General features: G+C 41.2%; 1 protein-coding gene across 1 annotated transcript in view; it reads right to left on the bottom strand.

Moving 5' to 3' along the window:
* MEI1 (meiotic double-stranded break formation protein 1) overlaps positions 1-20,439 on the bottom strand; it is a 51,325-nt gene extending 30,886 nt beyond the window's left edge. Inside the window, exons 1-7 of the mRNA XM_048501539.1 lie at positions 20,281-20,439; positions 13,827-13,950; positions 12,085-12,135; positions 7,123-7,196; positions 6,084-6,189; positions 3,333-3,536; positions 366-496 (exon numbers count right to left, since the gene is read on the bottom strand). Of these exons, the coding sequence (XP_048357496.1) occupies positions 366-496; positions 3,333-3,536; positions 6,084-6,189; positions 7,123-7,196; positions 12,085-12,135; positions 13,827-13,950; positions 20,281-20,415 (825 nt within the window). The 5' untranslated portion in view covers positions 20,416-20,439. The remainder of the gene's footprint in view (positions 1-365; positions 497-3,332; positions 3,537-6,083; positions 6,190-7,122; positions 7,197-12,084; positions 12,136-13,826; positions 13,951-20,280) is intronic.
* Between the last annotated feature and the right edge of the window lie 212 nt (positions 20,440-20,651).

Below are 20,651 nucleotides of genomic sequence, written 5' to 3'. Positions count from 1 at the left end.
TCAGTGGCTTGTTGTTTTTTAATACATTGATTATTATTAAAAGTACAGTGAAAATAACTTTCAGTTGACAAATGAATAAATGCTTATAAAAACCTAATCACACCTGCATACTCAGGGATCAGAGGGACCATTACAGAACGTACATGGTACTACCTGCAACTAATAAAAATCATTCCCAGTTTTTAATGAGGCTTTTTCATTTCTTCCTAGTTACAAGGTATTTACTAATTTTATTTAGAACATTTAAAAAATATTAAATGAGATAAGTTCAGTATCCAGCATTATAACTCAAAAATAAACTAATATGACAACTGGCTTTTACCCAGCACATCTCAAGAAAACAGGTAACTTCCTGTAGAGATTACCTTCTTCAACATTAAAGGTAATGGACTCTCTCCCTCAACAAACTCTGGACTTGCAGAATCTGCTCCTTTCCCTGAATTGCTCATAGTAACTGAAACAAAGTGCTCATATTTCAACAGCTGATTTAACAACCCTGCAACAGAGCAAAAGAAAGTGAGGAATATAACAAGTACAGATTATAAAACATGTAAGTACTATGTCACTGCATTCTAAAATGTCTTTACGATTCTTTGGTAGCTATTTGGAAGTCTGGTTGTTGCTAGTCGGTGGGAGATGATGATGATGATGATGATGATGATGATGATGATGATGATGATGATGATGATGATGATGATGATGATGATGATGATGGCCAACTAATCAAGTGCAACCAAAAGGAAGCCTATACATACCTGGGCATTTTCAGCTAGATAACTTCAAGCACAAGCAAGTGAAGACTGTGGTCAGCAGAGAATATACCAAGAGGGTCAGGAAAATTTTGAAATCCAAATTAAATGGAGGGAATATCATCAAAGCCACCTGGGCCATACCTGTCATCAGGTACACTGCTGGAATCCTAAACTGGACACAGACAGATTTGGATGCATTGGATAAAAAAACTCAGAAGCTTATGACAATGCACTATGTCTTACACTCATGTAGTGATACCAATAGACAATACCTTCCCCAGTGATCTGGTGGCAGAGTGTAACTGCAAGTAAAGCAAACAGTGGTGGAGGAGAAACATGTGCTGGTCGATTATGTGAAGAAAATCAAGAACAGATGAAAGTGAAGAACAGGAATTTACTGAAAGCCCAGAGAACCAAACAGGGGTACAGATAAAATGTGATTAAAATGAGGACTGAAAGCTGGCACAACAAAGCACTGCACGGCCATTTCTGGAGAAGATCAAGGACAAGGTGGACAATGGCTGTGGTTAACAACTGGAACTGAAAAAGGAAAACTGAATCAATTATTTTAGCTGCTCGAGAGTAAGTGATTAGGACAAATATGATCAAGGCCAGAATCAAAAATCTTCAGATGATGCAAAGTGCAGATTGTGCAAGAAAGTCGACGAAACTGTAGATCACATACCCAGCTGCAGCAAAAAGATCATCCAGACAGAGTACAAACAGAGGCAGAACAGTGGCCAAGACAATCCACTGGAATGTATGCAAGATTTACAACATTAAGACAGCTAAAAACTGGTGGGAACAGCATCCAGAGAAAGTCACCGAAAATGAGAAAGTCAAGAACTTGTAGAACTTCTGAATCCAAAAGGACAAAGCTTTGGCCCATAGTACACTGGACATCACAGTGATCGAGAACAAGAAAGGGACCATCATCGACATAGCAATACAGGTGACAGTAGGGTCACTGAAAAAGAATAGACGAAGGTCACTAAATGCCAAGATTTGAAAATTGAGATTCAGCAATAATGGCACAAACCAGCTGAGGTTGTCCCAGTGGTAATTGGCACCATTCCTAAAATGCAAGGGCAGCACTTCAAATTTACAAAATCAACATCTTTCAGATTTAGAAGGCAGCCTTGCTGGGATCTGCATGAATACTACGCTGATACATAACAAAATCCTAGGCCTTTGGGTGAGGCTCAAGTTGTGATGAAAGGCCAACAACAACCAGCTAAAGAACTGGCAGCTGAGATATTCAACAAAATTAATAATTATTATTACAATAATAATAATAAAGGCCAACAACCAGCTAAAGAATTGGCAGCTGTGATATTCAACAAAATTAAATAACAATAATCTGCTCAGGAAGAACAACAAAAATGTATAAATACCCCTCACCATAAATTTCTCTGAATTTAGCAGTCTGACTGCCAAAATCACCTAGAACTGGATAACTATTACAGCCAGGCATTTTTTCCAATTTTTTAAATGATGACACTTTTAGGGTAGTGATGTGATCCTAAGAAACCCTATGCACATTTAATTGAAAGTAAGCCTCACTGATCTCAGTGGGACTTCCTTCCAAATAGACATTAGGCTGTAAGGCAGGCTAAACACATGAAGCCTGATGGGTAACCTTGGGCTTCTCACAGTTCTTCAGAACTCTCAGTCCCACCTACCTCACAATGTGTCTGTTGTGAGGAGAGAAAGGGAGAGGAATTTGTAAGCCACTTTGACTTCTTATAGGACAGAAAGGCAGGGTATAAATCCAACTCTTCCACTACTACAACTGGATTTTCCTTAAAGAGAGCCAGCGTGGTGTAGTGGTTAAGAGCAGGTGGATTCTAATCTGAAGAACCGGGTTTGATTCCCCACTCCTCCACCTGAGTGGCAGAGCTTTATCTGGTTAACCAGATGTTTCCGCACTCCTACATTCCTGCTGGGTGACCTTGGGCAAGTCATAGTTCTTCAGAACTCTCTCAGCCCCACCTACCTCACAAGGTGTCTGTTGTGGGGAGAGGAAAGGAAAGGAGCTGGTAAGCCACCTTAAGTCTCCTTACAGGAAAGAAAGGTGGGGTATAAATCCAAACTCTTCTTCTTCTCTCTAATGAAAGTCATCACTTAAAGAAAGAAGGGAGTATACTTAGCAAGAAGCACTCCTAGCTGAATGCAGCTGAAGTGGCAATATTTGCTCTTATGCTTTCTTATCAGGAATCAAGCATAAAAGGCTGTGCGACCAGACACCCTGAGATTTCTGCTTTCATACATCAGTCAACAACCCAGTCATAAATCATGGTTTAGAACCCAAGTGTAGGAACCATCAACAAACCAGTTCCTAGACAGCCTACCTTAAGCCATCACATTAGAAAGTGATCACCTCATGGATTAGTTTATTGCTACATCTGAATGCAATTTAGAATACACGCTGCTTATTTTTTTAAAAAATGTGTTTTTTCCGTTTTTATACATTCACAAAAATTCACAAGAGGCAATTTCCATATTAACATATTTCTTTAGCAGTCCTTGTAAAAATATCCAAAGTTCTTCCCCTTGTATTATTCTGACTAGATATATTACCCATGCAATTAAGTTGCAGCTCCTTGGTCTGTGAGTTCTTCAGAGTAGTCAGAAAGAGGCTACATAGCTTCTCTGTAAAATGTGCACACAGTCTCTCTGCAGCATTAGGGAGACAGTACAATTTGCCATAAAGGTAACATACAGCAGCCTTTATTCTCTCATTGGGATACATCAAAGCTGTAGCTAGATACTCTAACATGTTGCCTGCAAAGAAAAGGCAAGTGTGAAGACAAAATATCAATAACTGTCTGAGAATATAATACAGCCAAGTCGGCAGAGGCACCATTTAAGAAGGGCACAAGTGACAGTCCCCTGTATCTGTCCTGTGACTCAGATTATATGCAGTTATTACTGAAAATTTTCTATTGTTATGCCCCCAGAGAAGATTTGTTATTTTCCTATTAAGTCTAAGTTTCCCTATAGCTAGCATGGGTTTAGTTCCTTGTATAAGTATTCGAAGGGAGGGAATTTTAGTTAGACCCTGTCCCTTTAAGAAATTTCCCTAGAGCAGGGGTAGGGAACCTGCGGCTCTCCAGATGTTCAGGAACTACAATTCCCATCAGCCCCTAACAGCATGGCCAATTGGAGAGCCGCAGGTTCCCTACCCCTGCCCTAGAGGCAGTCTTCCTTTAATTACCCAGCAATGCCCTGTTTAGCTCAGTCAATCTAAGGTGCCTAGGCAGTTGGAAAGCTGCAATATGTATTACGTCTATGGTGCATAGACTAAAGTGTATATAATCTAGAGAACACAAAGTTAAGGTGTTGACAGAGATTAGAATCCAGATAAAACACTGAGAGAACCAAGAGGAAGCAAGACCAGTGGACTTTCTTGAGAGGGGTCAAGAAAGAATAAAAGACTACAGCTTCAAGTTTGTTCACCAGTCAAGCAAGTACTTTATCTTAGTTAGACCCTGGGAGGAGTTAGGGTCTCAAATCTTCTAAGCAATAAACCTTGTTTTGAATTGTTACAGCTTGCTTGTATATCTCCCACTCCGTTCAGGCCACCTTCAGATTGTTTGACTTGGGCAACAGAACAATATCCCTGAACTCTTGCCAATTATACTGAATAACTCTTGTTTTTCAATAAAGTACCATCAAAAGCGCTTTGAAACCTTACTTGCTACAGAAACAATAATTGAACTTGATTGAAAGATTAATTGAACTTAATTGAAAGATTTCAGTATACCTGAACAAATACATTTTACTACTGGGATACTGAAGGTATAGTAGTCTGGTGGCTTGGAATTGTTAGAAATGTTATTCCTAATGAACCAGCTACATGTGCTCTAGAAAAGCTTAGCTGAACCTCTAAACTGAAGCAGCTGTACAGCTTAAGCCATGTTCCAGGAACAAAGGATGCCTTTTCCATTTTATTTCTCTTTGACTTTGTATTTTTCTATATGCCAGGTACACTTAGGATTTGCCTTCCATTACAATATATCCTTCACTATTTGAATGTAAGAGTGTGCCTTCATGCTCTACTTATCTGTAACACATTTTGGTTCTATCTGTCAGTTTTGTTGTCTGCTGATGTAGATTGACTTTTATGTAAGTGCTGATAAGAGTTTTCTGGAGTGTTTAATAGTTAAGCAGTTAAAATCTTTATGCCCTTGGCCTCCTATTTAAAAGCTCCAGTGGTGAGAGATGATAGTTTCTTTCATGGTTAGTTTTGGTTCTTGGCAGAGTTCACTCGTGACAGATTGTTGGATGAGTGCAGTAATCCGTTGCTATAAGGCATTTTGTGTACCCCAGTGGAGGTTCATCCTTACAGACCTTGACTATGCTGCCCTTAGTCTTTGTTCCTGGATCCTTCCTATTCGCATGTAAGCAACCAAAATAAAATTCAATACACCTGCCCACTTTCTTACCTCACACTCCAATCCTGACCTAAATTTCCTTTTTTCCTATCTTATTCTATTTTTGTGTTTCTCTTCCTGCCGTTTTTAGCAAATCCGTCTCCTACCCCTCCCTCCTTAGACAATACACACACACACACACACATTCAATGGCTGTTTTCCTTTGTTCCTGATTATCTGCAATACAATGCCTGTCTGTCCTTTTTTTCTTTTTGGGGCACTTAATCAGATCTGAACACTTATTCAGATTCATCTCTAGATAGTTTAACACAGATTGTATATGGCCACATTTTACAAAACATATGTGCTAATCTTATTGACTTCAGCATGAGCTCTCTCCCTCATATACCAAAGCTAAATAATCTTCTATGTAGCACCAGGAAAGAGGATAGCAGATAGCAGTCCCAGGGAGAGGGGAAGCAGGCTATGGAGAGAGAATCCCACGTCCCGCCCAGGAGACATGGCAGAACAGGGCCAGAACTGGACAAATCATGACATCTACCACCACCACCCCCTTCCTGCCTTGAAGTGGCCATACAGAGCCAGTATTTATCTCACAGGGAAACCTACATGTAGGTATAGTACACATAAGTTTCCTCAATAGAGAAACAGTGGCTTCCATTTCAGGTTGGGAAAATGAAGTGGGGAGGTGGAAGCTGAAGCATCTTCTCCCATAATACCATGTTTTTTATCCCAATTGGGCCAGTGTACACAGAGAATTTAATTTCCAGCACAGAACTCTAAACAAAATTCTATTAACAAGCCACAAGCCCAACATGTGGATTTCATAAACTACAAGGATCTTATGGGACAGAAGGAAAAACAATTCCCTTTCGTTTTCATAGGATGTTTTAGTATTTTCGTTACATACTTATGTATACTTTGTAATACTTACTGTGTTCAATTACCAGTTTATCAGCAAAAACAGGAATAGCATCTGCCAACTTTCCTAGAAGAATTAAAATGGGTAAGCTGCCTCTTGTAGTGGCTACTTTGCATAACTATGAGGGAGGAAGAGAAATGAAAAAACAAATTCTTCAATACATTAAAATTAGGAACATAGAGCCCACTCAGCAGCCTATCCTTGTGAAAAGATCATCAAAGTAGTCTTTAACTTTTGCTGCTCAGGGGCGTAGCTTCAAAAAAAGGTGCCCGCCCCAGCTGTACCCAACCCCCGGACCAACTCCCTACCATGCCCCATGGCAAAAAAAAAAAAAAAACCAACCCTTTGGTGCCTTTAAAATTCAGCAAACTTTTCTTCAAGCCAATCATGCCAAGGCCAGCAAGATACTGGAAGCGGCGACAAAGCCAGGGAGGGTACGCTCTTCCCCAGCCCTGACTCCACCCCCACCTCAACCGACTGTATTATCATCTTTCTGTGGAACACAGTACAGTCCCATGAATCTAAGGAATGCCCCCAATATCCCCGTTCTTGCTATGATATCTGCAGCAGCATACTAACCAATACACTTTCTATACAAGCCCCAATATGGGCAAAGTCAGAACTTGACCCTATACATTACAGTGTGCATAGGATGTTGACAAAGCATCTCTTCTTTCAAGCAAAGAGCCAGCCCTGACTTTCTACATCACTGAAATAGGACAGGCTTCAGAAGAACCAAGGAGACAACACCTTTGCATCTGCACGGTGCATCCATTCAGAAACAGCATCCTTCATCAGGGAAAGATGCCTGGCTAGAAACCTCCCAGTATATTGTGGGGGCCCCAATCAACCCCTTAACTGCCATTTTGCTATTCCCCCCACCATGGAAACCATTTTTTGTGTCTCCCACTTCCCATTCTCAAAATTTTAGAAATGCTCACAGGCTCAGCAAGACTAGGGACCTGATACAGATATCTTTTTGTCACTTTCCTCATTCCTCAGTTTTAAATGAAGATACTATTGAAAGAACTGGGAAACTGTTTAAACTAACCTCTTGCTGAGATTCTTTCAATAGATAGTGCAGGTAAACTTCCAACTTCAGCTTCACTACAAGCATTACCAGAACTGCACACAAGAAAAAAGTTTACTGACTAAACATTTCCACACATGCTTCCGTGTCACCATGACTATAGCTACCATAGTTATATAAAGCAGTTTTCTCCTTGCCTCAGTGCTTCATTTACACGTTATCTGTAGGGAGAAAAGGGGGAGAAGAAGCAGGCACCTTATCCTCAGGCATCCCTATTCTTCTACTGCAATTCAAGAGCTGCATAATAAACACATTTCATATAATTTTAAAAAATAGTTTTATAATGATGAGGGATATCTTGAATTTATGTGATATAAGAAAAGTAGACAAGCAAGGAGAAAGATAATTTCTCCTTGGTTAAGGTATAAGCAGAGCAATAAATTCTGCCATAAGCACAATTCTCACAGAATAACCTTTCAGCCTTATAATCAGGGGGGAAAATTGCTTTTCTCCTAGAGCTAATTGGATGATTTATCACCTAAAATAGACTCTCTTCTATATGGTTTTGTGCAGATATATAAAACATTATAATCCAGAAAATATAAACTAGCTCTTTGGGTGTTTTTATACTTCTTTCAGTCCCTCAAAACCAATTCAGACTATTCTTGGCTCACAGTTTAATGACTGATGACCTCATTCCATCTGTTCAATTGAAGAATAAGTGCATGGAAAACTGAATTTCCTGTATACTTCTTGGCTCTGTTAAAAAAACATGCAGATGGCTCATGCGAATCTTACAAATAACTTCCCTGCTAAAAAAATCACCAAGATTTTGTTTACCATTTGAATGGAAATGTATCAGCTTGAATGATCAATACAATTTCCATGTTAGGAAGAATAAAGAATATTGTGTATGTCTTAAGTACTGTCACATCACTTCCAACTTATTCGAACCCTATGAAGTAATGAACTGTATTACAGAAATGTTAATGCAGCTCTGAAGATTTTTTCCTCCTAATACTTGCTAGCCAAGACCTGCAGTATAATTCAGCCTCCTTATGTCTCCTTGTTGGGATTTTGCAAGTGTATGTCACAATTCAGTTATAAAAAGGTTAACTGTTTGTATGTAAACAAATTGCTTAAGTCACTGTTCATGACCTGATCTATTGATTAGCTATTACTTAGCCAGATAGCCATTGCTTACATGTTAGTGAGCAAGTACATCTGAAGTTATAAAGTAAACTGTTTCTTTGTTTGAGCAGACACGACAACAGCACCACCATCAGCAGATAGCTACCAGAATGTAACCAAACGTACAGTCATGTAGATGTGTAACAGGAAAGAAAGGATTTCTTATTTTATCTCCAGTAAACTCATATATAAAATGAGTAAACTCATATATAAAAAGCAACTGAGAATATATATTAGCAGAGTGGAACAGAAGAGACATATTCTCAGTTGCTTTTTATATATGAGTTTACTAACTGTAAAGGGAGGGTTACATGGAGATATATATACCCAACACTCCTGCCAGTCCCCAAAGCTCTCAATGCTAAAGAAGTATTTGAAAAAGTGGGTGGACAGTTTTCTCAGTGTAGATAACAGTGCTTAATGCTTTCTCATTGCCTCTCTAAGCACTGTAATCATGCAGTATGTTATGTGCTGGATCTTATTCTAATTTATCCAATTTCCATTCAGGTTATTTGCTCTGGACCCAGTGGTACTGGAAAGAGGGTTCATTCCGCTTCTCCACAGCATCATGGCACATCTGTGCACCTCCAGGGTTTCCCCAGATCTCCTCTGATCTGTCTCAAACCCACTTTGCAGCAGTTTTGCAAAAGATCGCAGTAAAGCCTAGACGACAACTGCACAGGTGGGAAAGTTCAGATTTTCCCACCCACATTTCCCTGAACCAGTCTACAATGTGTGGGGAGCTTTTTTGTTTTTGTTTTTTAATTTAATATCATAAGGTATATATCTTCAATGGAAGAGGATGGTGATTTACTCTTATTTCAAAGAACTTAACACACATTGTTATTATATTATATGTTAATATGATACTTGATTGCTGATATTATTTAACTGAAAAAACTCCAGTGGCCTGGGAGAAGGGGGGAATGGTCATATCCAAGGCACCAGGGCAAAGAAACTGCAAGGAATCCTGCCACGTGAAAATCTTGTCATTGTTGTGCTATATTGGCAGCCATAGTACCTACAAGGAAACCTCACAATCCTGCCCAACTGTAGAAGCCACCTTAGTCATTCTTTTGGGACATGGCACTTTTTCGTTCATAATTTGCTTAAGAGTGCGGAGATCTTCACCTTTTAATGTTAATTGATTCTAAGTTTATGTTTGAATTTTCAGAACACAGAGTGCCTTGACAGATCAACGATGAATGCCAGCCCAAGACACAAGCATGCAATAAAATATAAAGTGTTGCGGTTTAATGAGACACTTTAAAAAAATCATGGGGCTTTAAAAACAATCCCAGCTGAATCCCAAAGCCACGACAACTGCAAGATGAGGCACACAGTCAAGAAAAAACCTTGCACTATCACTTCCAGCAGGAGGCTTATTTATCACTAAGAGTGCAGCATGCCTTTTAGACGTCATCAATCTTCAGTGCAACAACTCTGGAATATAATCACTGCTGTCTCAGTTTTTTAAGTGGTCAAACTGTACAGACTTGTTCAAGGCCATGAATTGAGTCTAGCGTTAAGCTAGGTTTCCCAATCTTACAGAGCACACCAAGCTGAGTGCGTGGGATTGTGTCTGACACATTCTTCCTGTGTCTGGTTCCTGCGATTGGACTGAGGCAAGTGCAATAGTGATACAGTATTAGTCCACTGACAAAGGCTTCAGTTGAAAACGTCAGCTTGTACCAATGAGTGAGTTTTGGATTTTTTGTGGACGTGGAGTGGAAATCTTTATTTTCATATAATCTATTCTCAACCAAAGAACCACTGCAAGAATCTTTATTGAAGGAAACACATGCACCAGGATTGTTGAATTAAAGGGCAGCAGTAGTGGAGACGGCGGAGAGGCCTCAGCCACTGATTGAAAGAACACATGTTCTGTTATACCTTTATATATGTGTTATTTATGCTGCTATTATTATTATGATATAGGAATTTTGTATCACCTTTGCACTTTTGCACAGTTTTTGCACACACCAGTGTGTGGTTCAAACGCTTTAGTGCATGGCTTAAAAGTCAGGAGTACAGTGATTAGTCTTGTTTCTCGCTGTAGATGTACTCCCTTGGTTTTGTTTTTGGACCTTGATGAGGTCCCCCACAACATTCTTGCAAGCAAACTAGGAAAGGTTGGGCTAGACCAGTGGTGGCGAACCTTTGGCACTCCAGATGTTATGGACTACAATTCCCATCAGCCCCTACAATTGGCCATGCTGGCAGGGGCTGATGGGAATTGTAGTCCATAACATCTGGAGTGCCAAAGGTTCGCCACCACGGGGCTAGACTATGCAACTATTAGATGGATTTGTAATTGGTTGACTGACCGAACCCAAAGTGTGCTAACCAATGGCTCCTCTTCATCCTGGAGAAATTACTAGTGGGGTGCTACAGGCTTCTTTCCTGGGCCCAGTGCTATTCAATATTTTTTTATCAATGACTTGGATGATAGAATAGAGGGCATGCTAATCAAATGTGCAGATGACACCAAATAAGGAGGTGTACCTAATACACCAGAGGACAGGGTCAGAATTCAAAATGACCTGGACAGATTAGAGAGCTGGATCAAAACTAAAAAAAATGAATTTCCACGGATATAAATGTAAGATACTACACTTTGGCAGAAAAAATGATATGAACAGATATAATATGGGCAACAGCTGGCTTGACCACAGTTCATGTGAAAGGGATCTGGGAGTCTTAGTAGGCCTCAAACTGAACATGAGTTAGCAGTATGATGTGGCAGCCAAGAGAGCCAGTGCAATTCTGGGATGCATCAATAGGAGTACAGTGTCTTGATCAGTGGTTCTCAACCTGTGGGTCGCGATCCCTTTGGGGGCCGAATGTCCCTTTCACAGGGGTCGCCTAAGACTCTCTGCATCAGTGTTCTCCATCTGTAGGATGGATAAATGTTAGGGTTGGGGGTCACCACAACATGAGGAACTGTATTAAAGGGTCACGGCATTAGGAAGGTTGAGAACCAATGGTCTAGATCGAGGGACATAATAGTACCACTCTATTCTGCATTGGTCAGACCTCACCTGGAATACTGTGTCCAGTTCTGGGCACCCTAATTTAAGAAGGATACTGACAAGCTGGAATGGGTCCAGAGGAAGGCGACCAAAATGGTTAAAGGTCTGGATTCCATGCCCTACAAGGTATGTTAGGTATGTTAGGTAGGCAGGTATGTTTCGTCTAAAGAAGAGAAGGTTAAGGGGTGACCTGATGGTCATGTTTGAAGGAATGTCATGTTGAAGATGGAACAAGCTTGTTTTCTGCTGCTCTAGAGTCTAGGACAAGAAGTAATGGGCTCAAGGTACAGGAAAAGAGATTTCCCCCAAACATTAGGAAGAACTTCCTGATGATAAGGGCTGTTCAACAGTGGAATGTGCTGCCTTGGAGGGTGGTGCAGTCTCCTCCTTTGCAGGTTTTTAAACAGAGGGTGCATTGCCATCTGTCGGGAGAGTTTTGATTGCGTGCTTTGATTGCAGGGGGTTGGACTCAATGGCCCTTGTGATCTCTTCCAATTCTATGATTCTGTGATAACCTCATGAACTAATGACCTCCAAAACATCCTGTCATTGACAGCCTTGCTTAAATCTTGCAATCTGAAGGCTTGTAAACAGTCACTCTTAATAAGAAGGAACATTTACATAGGAACCCTTGTACATTTTTTTGGTATGTAAAACTGTATACATACTTTGTATTTACTTCAAAGCAAATTTAGTCAGAAATAAAATGATTTTCTTTCGCAACGCTTACTGGTATTTAAGCTCAATGTTACCTTCTTACCTTCAATAGATAAATCCAGTATATGATTGTCTTCCATACATCTCAAGATCCCTACAAGACAAACCCACACATAAATATCATGTGTCCGCAAGCAGTATTGAGCCCTAGAATATTTTACTATAGTCTGGAAATTTTCAGCATTGCCTTATTTCTTCTTTTTAGTAACTCAGTTTTATGCCGCATTCGTTTACATTACTGATTAGTAGGTCAAATCAATACAGGAGGAAAAATACTCCCAGCATCCAACTTCTCTAGTGTTCCTGCACAGACAGGTATGCAGATCGCCTGTACTTTGTCATAACTGAGAGCCAGCATGGTGTAGTGACTAAGAGTGTCCAACTAGTATCTGGGAGATCCAGGTTCAAATTCCCACCTGTGCCATGGAAGCTCACTGGGTGACCTTGAGCTAGTCACACTCTTTCAGCCTAACCTACTTCACAGGATTATTGTGAGGACAAAATGGAGGAGGTGAGAACACCATGGGCCGCTCTGGGTCCCCATTGGCGAGAACAGGGTACCAGTGAATTAATTAAATTATAACCTGTCCATGGCACTCAAGTCACATCCCACATAGTACATGCAGTACGCACTATCTGTAGAAAGTGTCATATTTTCCCAGGTACAAAATATTGTATTTGGAATCCTTGAAAAGGCAGTGTCCCCACAATATAAGCAAATTCTCAGTCCCCCATTGGCAACCAAGAATGCCCCACCATCAGTTACTAGTATCCACCACCATTTGAAGTGACAGCAAGAGAAATAAATGAAATAGTCATTGGGCCTATGGTTAAACATCACTTCCAGGAGAAACATGGAAATGATATCATGCCTCTCTAGGAATCATCTGATTTTCAGCAATTCCTAGAGAGCCATGATGTCAATTCCAGGGTTTTCTGGAAGTGATGTCATAGCAATTCCTCCCCCCGCCTTCCTCCTGGTTACCCAGCAGAGTTTAGCAACACCATGCTGGAAGATATGTAGACTGTGTGTTGCCTATGAGTAACAAATACAAAAACTGAAGTGAGAGTTGCAGCACAATCCTATAAACGTCTTCACAGATAGTACTCGCAACCTCTGGAGGATCAGGAGGACTTGTAATGATCCAGGCTTTCCTTAGTTAACTTGTGGTTCTCATTCCTCCTTTCAGGCTTTTTTAAAAAATCCCCATCCCTTTCTCCCCTTTTCTCTCTCTCCCTCACCCTTTCCTGTTTTTTTAATCCCCTAGTCCAGGGGTAGGGAACCTGCGGCTCTCCAGATGTTCAGGAACTACAATTCCCATCAGCCTCTGTCAGCATGGCCAATTGGCCATGCTGGTAGGGGCTGATGGGAATTGTAGTTCCTGAACATCTGGAGAGCCGCAGGTTCCCTACCCCTGCCCTAGTCTCTTTCCCCATCACCCTGAGATAGTCATTCAATTCTTTTTGTTGCCCTTCTGAAATTCTTTTGTCAAACAAGGAGGGAGAAAATTGCATTTGGCTCAGCCTCCTGAAGCAGCTATTTTGCATCTGGCTTCACTTCCTGTGGCAGCATTTTGGGATAACACTCACACCTCCATCTCAAAATTCCAAAGGTGCCCACAGGCTCAAAAAAGTTGGAGGCCCTTGAAGTAAAGGAAATCAGACCACAAATAGGAACAAGAAGCTATTCATGTAGAATTGTAGCTTCCACATCCGAAAAACAATGAATAGTTGCTACAGCCTGAAACCTGTGATATTAGACAAGAGGATATAAATTTCTCTTACCAAACAAAGTTGCTATGAAATGGACACATACTCTTTCATCTTGAGCAAGCAATGGGATGACCAGTGCTGCATGCCAAGTCAGAGCATCATGGAGGCAGGAGAGCACATGATTCTTGCGTACTAGCTGAAGATCAGAAAGTTTTGTCAGTTGGGTTTGAAAAGCAATTATAGGAGTACTTAAATACTGATGAAAATCAATATTGGTAGTTCAAGTCACCACTGGTTTTCTGCTGAGGAAGACTGCCAGATATATACGTTTTAAAAACAAAAGATATGTCAAAGCCCCCAAATGCAGCAAGTTACTGCACAGACCTCTCAATAAAGCTCTGAAGCTGAATGAACATCAATGAACATAAGATAACTCCTGTAGAACATATTTTTTCTCTCTTCCTGTATGTTTACTTCCTGCTAGCTTTTCCTCATTCCCTACCTTTACTAGTAAAGGAACACCAGTCTGTACCACCACCAAGTCAGTATATCACTTCCTAATAAAATCAGATCCAGCAATAAAGTGTTTGGTGGTGCAGTCTGTACTCTGTTATGTGCAGTCATTGTTACTGACAATTGGTTTTGGCAAGCCAAAGTTCCCTTTTTGCTGAATATAGAAAAAGCAAACCAGATAGATTCACTTATTCATTCTATATTGTGACAACCACTATCAAACTATCTCCAGCTGCTATTAAAAACAGCTATAAATACTGACAAACATTGATAAAATTCAAGAACAGCTACAGAACACCAGATTCTCCGCCAAAATAATAGGGGACAAAGAGTTAAAGATTTAAAAAGCTAGATCAAACCGGATACACAACGCTAGCATATTACAGTTACCGCTGCTGCTTGGGTAACATTAAGTGATTTCAGGCAACGTAGTGAGGCGCAGGAAGCTGGTGTTTAGACACAGACAAGTCTTTATTAGCATACCAAATTACAATAAAACAATTGTCCATAAAAGACAGATAAATGCAACAAACATTCACAGTCTTATCAAAGGTGTAGTCCAAATGAACTCATCAAAAGTGCCATTCCCATACACCTCTCCACACACCGGACTGAAGACCCACCAACAAAACCCAGGCATCACAACAACATACAGTATCAACACTCCACTATAAAACACAAGAGTTTGTTGAGTGTGTAAACCTAGAATTTCTGGATAGGGGACAAGGAAATGGGTGAACAATTGATCTGACTCCAATAGGTTGCCACAGCCTTCAATTGTCACACCATCTGGCTTGTCGATAACAAAACTACGACATCTCTCTATAAATCACCCACAGGTTATTTGACTTTGGATGACCATGAACCCGCAGGTTACTGGCAGAGGTAGGCACTGTATACCAGTAGCAAAAAGTTAATGTGAGCAACATTGTTGTTGTTATGATGATAGCAATCTAATGCTTAGTATCCATCTAGAGTTGCGTCTATAATCTTTAAAAGATATTTTGGTATGCTCACAAAAGTAAGGATCAAAGGTTATCTGGATTAAAAGAATCCTAAAGAGCATCAGTTAAATGATTGTATAGGAGTGAAGCAATGATGGGTTGGATCATTCTGATCTTGGCAAGTCTTGCATAATGAAACAGAGTGTGCTCCAGTGTCTCAACTTGGCCTGAGTTGCATGGGCATAGTCTCTTTTATTTATCTATATGTTGGTGGAAGCCGGTGTTCTTCAAAAGCAAAGTATTTTATTTGGAAGTGGTTGCTACAGCTCAGGCAGGGGAATCGCACTTTCGTAGCCAATTACTAGAACTTTTATACACACACATCAAAAGGGGCAAGGGGGCAAGTAAGGGGGCATGTCCCTTACCTTGCAACAATAAGGAAACATCAACACATAAAAGAAAAGGTACAATTACAACTTTGCGAACAGGACCATGAGATCTCGCTGTCAAGCGTCTTCCCTCAGGACTTTATGACAGTGCTGAAATGGAGAGCGGAGAGGGTGAGGCTGTTTAACGCACCCAGGAATCTGGTTATCAGATGGGCTGATTCCTTGAATTATATCTTGAGGTTCCCGTGCCTCAGTCCCGCAACAAAAGAAAGTTCAAATGGTATAATGGCGATCTTGGCACGTCCTTCAACGGCTGGGATATCTGGGGTGCCGTAATCAGATTCAATTTGTAAATCCAAAGGGGTCTTTAAGAACATAAGAACATAAAAACAAGCCAGCTGGATCAGACCAAAGTCCATCTAGTCCAGCTCTCTGCTACTCGCAGTGGCCCACCAGGTGCCTTTGGGAGCTCACATGTAGGATGTGAACGCAATGGCCTTCTGCGGCTGTTGCTCCCAATCACCTGGTGGTCTTTAAGGCATTGCAATCTCAGATCAAGGAGGATCAAGATTGGTAGCCATAAATCGACTTCTCCTCCATAAATCTGTCCAAGCCCCTTTTAAAGCTATCCAGGTGAGTGGCCATCACCACCTCCTGTGGCAGCATATTCCAAACACCAATCACACGTTGCGTGAAGAAGTGTTTCCTTTTATTAGTCCTAATTCTTCCCCAGCATTTTTTCAATGAATGCCCCACACCTGGTTCTAGTATTGTGAGAAGAAAAATTTCTCTCTGTCAACATTTTACCCCATGCATAATTTTGTAGACTTCAATCATATCCCCCTCAGCCGCCTCCTCTCCAAACTAAAGTCCCAAACGCTACAGCCTCTCCTCATAGGAAGGTGCCCAGTCCCTCAATCATCCTCGTTGCCCTTCTCTGCACTTTTCTATCTCCTCAATATCCTTTTTTGAGATGCGGCTGACCAGAACTGGACACAGTGCTCCAAGTCTCTTGGTGCATACCACTGCTAGCTTATATATAAGGGCATGACAATCTTTGCAGTTTTATTCTCCAATTCCTTTCCCTAATTATCCCCAGCATAGAGTTTTGCCTTTTTACAGCTGCCATGCGTGAGTTGGACATTCCCATGGAACTATCAACTAAGGCGCTTAAATCCACTTTCCTGGTCTGTGTCACTGATAGCACCTGACCCTGGCGATGTTATGTGAAGTTTGGATTTTTTTTGCCCCTATTGTTGCATCACTTTACATTTTGCTACGATGAACTGCATTTGCCATTTCTGGAGCCCACTCACCCTAATTTATCATAGGTCGAGCTTAGATCGCCATGAACTCTTATGCCTGGTTCTCCACCACACCTGCTACACCATTAATTCTGGGTATCATCTGCAAACTTGGCTACTGCGCTACCCACACCTACTTCCAGGTCATTTTATGAATAGGTTAAAGAGCACTGGTCCCAAAACGGATCCTTGGGGACACCATCCCGACATCTCTACCATTAGTGAGAACTTCGGCTATTACACCCACTCTTTGTTTCCTGTTTCTCAACCAGTTTTTAATCCATAGGGAGGACTTCCCCTCTTATTCCTTCATTGCTGAAGTTTCTCAACAGTCTCTCTGGTGAGGAACTTTGTCAAAAGCCTTTTGGAAATCCAAGTAGACAATGTCCACCCGGTTCACCCATGTCCCAAGCATGCCTCGTTTTACACCCTCAAAGAACTCTAGTAAAGTTTGGTAAGACAGGATTTTGCCTCTGCAAAAGCCATTGCTGACTCTTTCTCCAGCAGGTCTTGCTTTTCTACATGTTTTATAATTTTTTATCTTTAATGATAGATTCTACTAATTTGCCGAGGAACAGATGTGTCAAAACTGGCCAGGCTGGCCTGTAATTTCCTGGGTCCCCCCTAGATCCTTTCTCTAAAGATTGGTGTGACATTGGCCATCTTCCAGTCTCTCAGGGATGGAGCCTGATTTCAGGGATAAGTTGCATATTAAAGTGAGTAGGAACATCAGCTTAATTTCATAGCTTGAGCTCTTTAAGAACCTCTTGGGTGAATGCAATGATCTGGGCCAGGGGATTTATTGCGACATTTAGTTTATCAATGGCTGCCAGAACTTCTTTCCCTTGTCTACCACTTGCATCTTGCGCTAGTTCCACCGGATTAAGCCTCCTAAGAAGCTTGGTTCAGGTGCAGGAATGTTCCTCACCTCCTCTTGGAGTGAAGACAGATGCAAAGGAATTCATCTCAGCTTCTCTGCAATCTCCCTAAAGCCATCTTTTAGCACACCCTTTGTTCCTTTGTCATCTAACGGGCCTACCGCTTCCCTTGCTGGCTTCCTGCTTTGCGGTGTACTTGCAGAAGAACTGTTTGTTGCTGGTCTTGATGTTACTTGTCATCGTTCCTCTCATATAATCCTTTTTTGCCTCCCCTTACAGCTAACTTGCTTCTCTTTTGCCACCATTTGTGTTCCCCTCTCATATTCTTCATCAGTCAAACTGGACTTCCATTTTCTAAAAGACATTTTCTTTTTTCTGATAATTTCCTCAACCTCTCTTGTTAACCATGGTGGCTTTCTTTTGGACTGGGTGCTGCCTTTTCTAACCTGTGGAACACATTCTTTGTTTTTGCTAAAGAGATCTACCGGGTGTTGGTCCAAACTGAATTCCAAGGCTAGCTTCCTTGGCCCTTAATATCAGCTGCTACAAGCTGCTGCTTTTTCCAACCGATACAGATATCTAAAATAACATTTCTAAACTTAAACATTAGAGGAAATCTTAAAGAACCTCCAATACAGTACAAGCACATATACATATAAGCAAGAGTATCCTAAATTAACAGTAACATCAACTAAAGTCTAATCCTAAACATTGGGCAAATAATAAATCCAACACTGAGGAGGCTTACATTAAACCTTAAAAGGGATTAAAAAAACAAGAAGGAAACCATATAAAACATTGGCACAATCACATACATATGGAAGCTTCTGGACCACGCTGGTCTCTTTGCTCTGACCCTTAGCCAGTGTAGTTCAGCGATGGGCTCAGGAAAATATTTTTTCCTATTTACTTGGCGGTAACAGTACCTAATTATTTCTACTCTCAACTGTGTTTTCACACACAATAAAAAGTGCTGACTTATCTGTAAGAAATACCAGAAATACATAGGCAGGTAATGGCAAACCATCTCTGAATGTCTCTTGCCTTAAAAACCCACTATGGGGTTGTAATAAGTCAGCTGTGACTTGATGGCAACAACAACAAACCTGGGAGAAGTCACCTCTAGAATATTGCAGACCTCTCCCTCCATTTTCAACTTTTATTTTTCAAAAAGATGCTAATCCTGTTGTGTGTGTGTAAAGGCAAGCAATTAAGCAGAGCAGTTTGCCACTGCTTTCCTTTGCAGAGTCTTCCTTGCAACTCTCCCCAAGCACCAAGGTTACTTGGCTTCTGAGATCTCATGTGACTGATTATAATCTTGCTGCTTTCCCTCTTGCTGACACTTTTACTTATGGAAATACAGCCATGCAGACAATATACTGTATCCCGCTGAAACAAGCCTAGCTCCTGCCTCCCAATATTTTTCTGCAAAACTCTGGAATAACTGGCAAGTACTAAGTACTAAGCAAAAGGAAAGTCCAAAACTGTTCAAAAAGTTGAGAACTTCAGGAAAAGAGAAAGCCCACACATGAGATGGATTGACGCAATAAATGGCTCGGTTTGCAAGCCCTGAGCAAGGCTGTTAACAAAAAGACATTTTGGAGATCGTTCATTCATAGGGTTGCCATAAGTCAGATGCATTTATTTTTATATTTCATACATTTATTAATTTTAATATAATTAAATTAATTTAAAGATGTTGTACCATTTGGTTTCCTCTGTCCTGCGCCGATCCTTTTCCCAAGCTCCCCACATAGTTTAAGACACCTTATTAAAAAATGTCCAACTGGGAAGGCCTTTTTGTTATTTGTAGTCTTTGACAGCAGTTAGCTTTGCGTGTAAAAGAAACTCTAAATTCATACTCTCCACTTGCCACAACTGTGCTCCTTTTCTTAGAGCTCGCTAGTCCACAAAACAAATACCATCCTTCAGTCAGCCCAGAACTATGCAGTGGTCAATTTGACTAAAGAGAACTGCCAGGAAACGTGTCCCTTAATGCCAAATGTTAATAATGGAAGAAAATACGCTAATATAATGGTAGAAAATACACTCCGTGCCTGCCACGGGCAACCTTAATAAGTACTTTATTATGTTAAGGCATGGTAGATGATACTGAAAAATTCTAACTTGTTCAACCTCCCCTCCCTCAATATTCCACCTAACTTAATAGGGGAAATTCTGAGAACATGGCCCTGTGGGAACACTCCTGTCAGTCCACACCACAGCAAACTCGAGTCACTTTGGCCCCTTCGGACATGCAGAATAATGCACTTTCAATGCACTTTGTAGCTGGATAGCAGAATAGCAAAACCCACTTGCAAGCAATTGTGAACGTGCATTGGGAGTGCATTATTTTGCATGTACGGAAGGGGCCTTTTAGCCAGAAGCAAAACGCATTTTATTCAATAGAGATGACTCCCAGTGAGGTGTGACCCACTGCAACCTAAGTAAGGAGAACTGAAGGGGCGAAGAGAATGGGCGCTACCAGGAGCACGCACCGAAGCATTATCGTCTCGTAACGTCTCAATGGCGCACGCCAAGCAAAGTGGCGCCGGCAAGGACTCCAGGAGCCAGTGCGAATCATGTAGCGCGTGAAACCGCTGGCAGACGAGAGGCTCCGTGGCCAGCTCCATTATAGCGCTCCTTCACCGGTTCTCTATCAGCCCCCTCACAGACCAGGCGACCAAAGACAACCGGCGGGAAAGATTTGCGCAGGCGCATCGCTGGGCGCTCAAGGAAGGCTTCTCTTGATTGGCAGCTCTTAGCACGCGGGTCTCCGAAAGGCGAGTGCGAGTGCATTGTATGATGCTGAAGGAAGGACTATTTTACGGTCCGCTGAGCCCGGCTTGGCTGGGAAAGGCCAGGATAG

Source organism: Sphaerodactylus townsendi, linkage group LG06 (genome assembly GCF_021028975.2).
Source record: "Sphaerodactylus townsendi isolate TG3544 linkage group LG06, MPM_Stown_v2.3, whole genome shotgun sequence".
NCBI lineage: Eukaryota > Metazoa > Chordata > Lepidosauria > Squamata > Sphaerodactylidae > Sphaerodactylus > Sphaerodactylus townsendi.
This window is presented reverse-complemented; position numbering and strand designations above follow the sequence as displayed.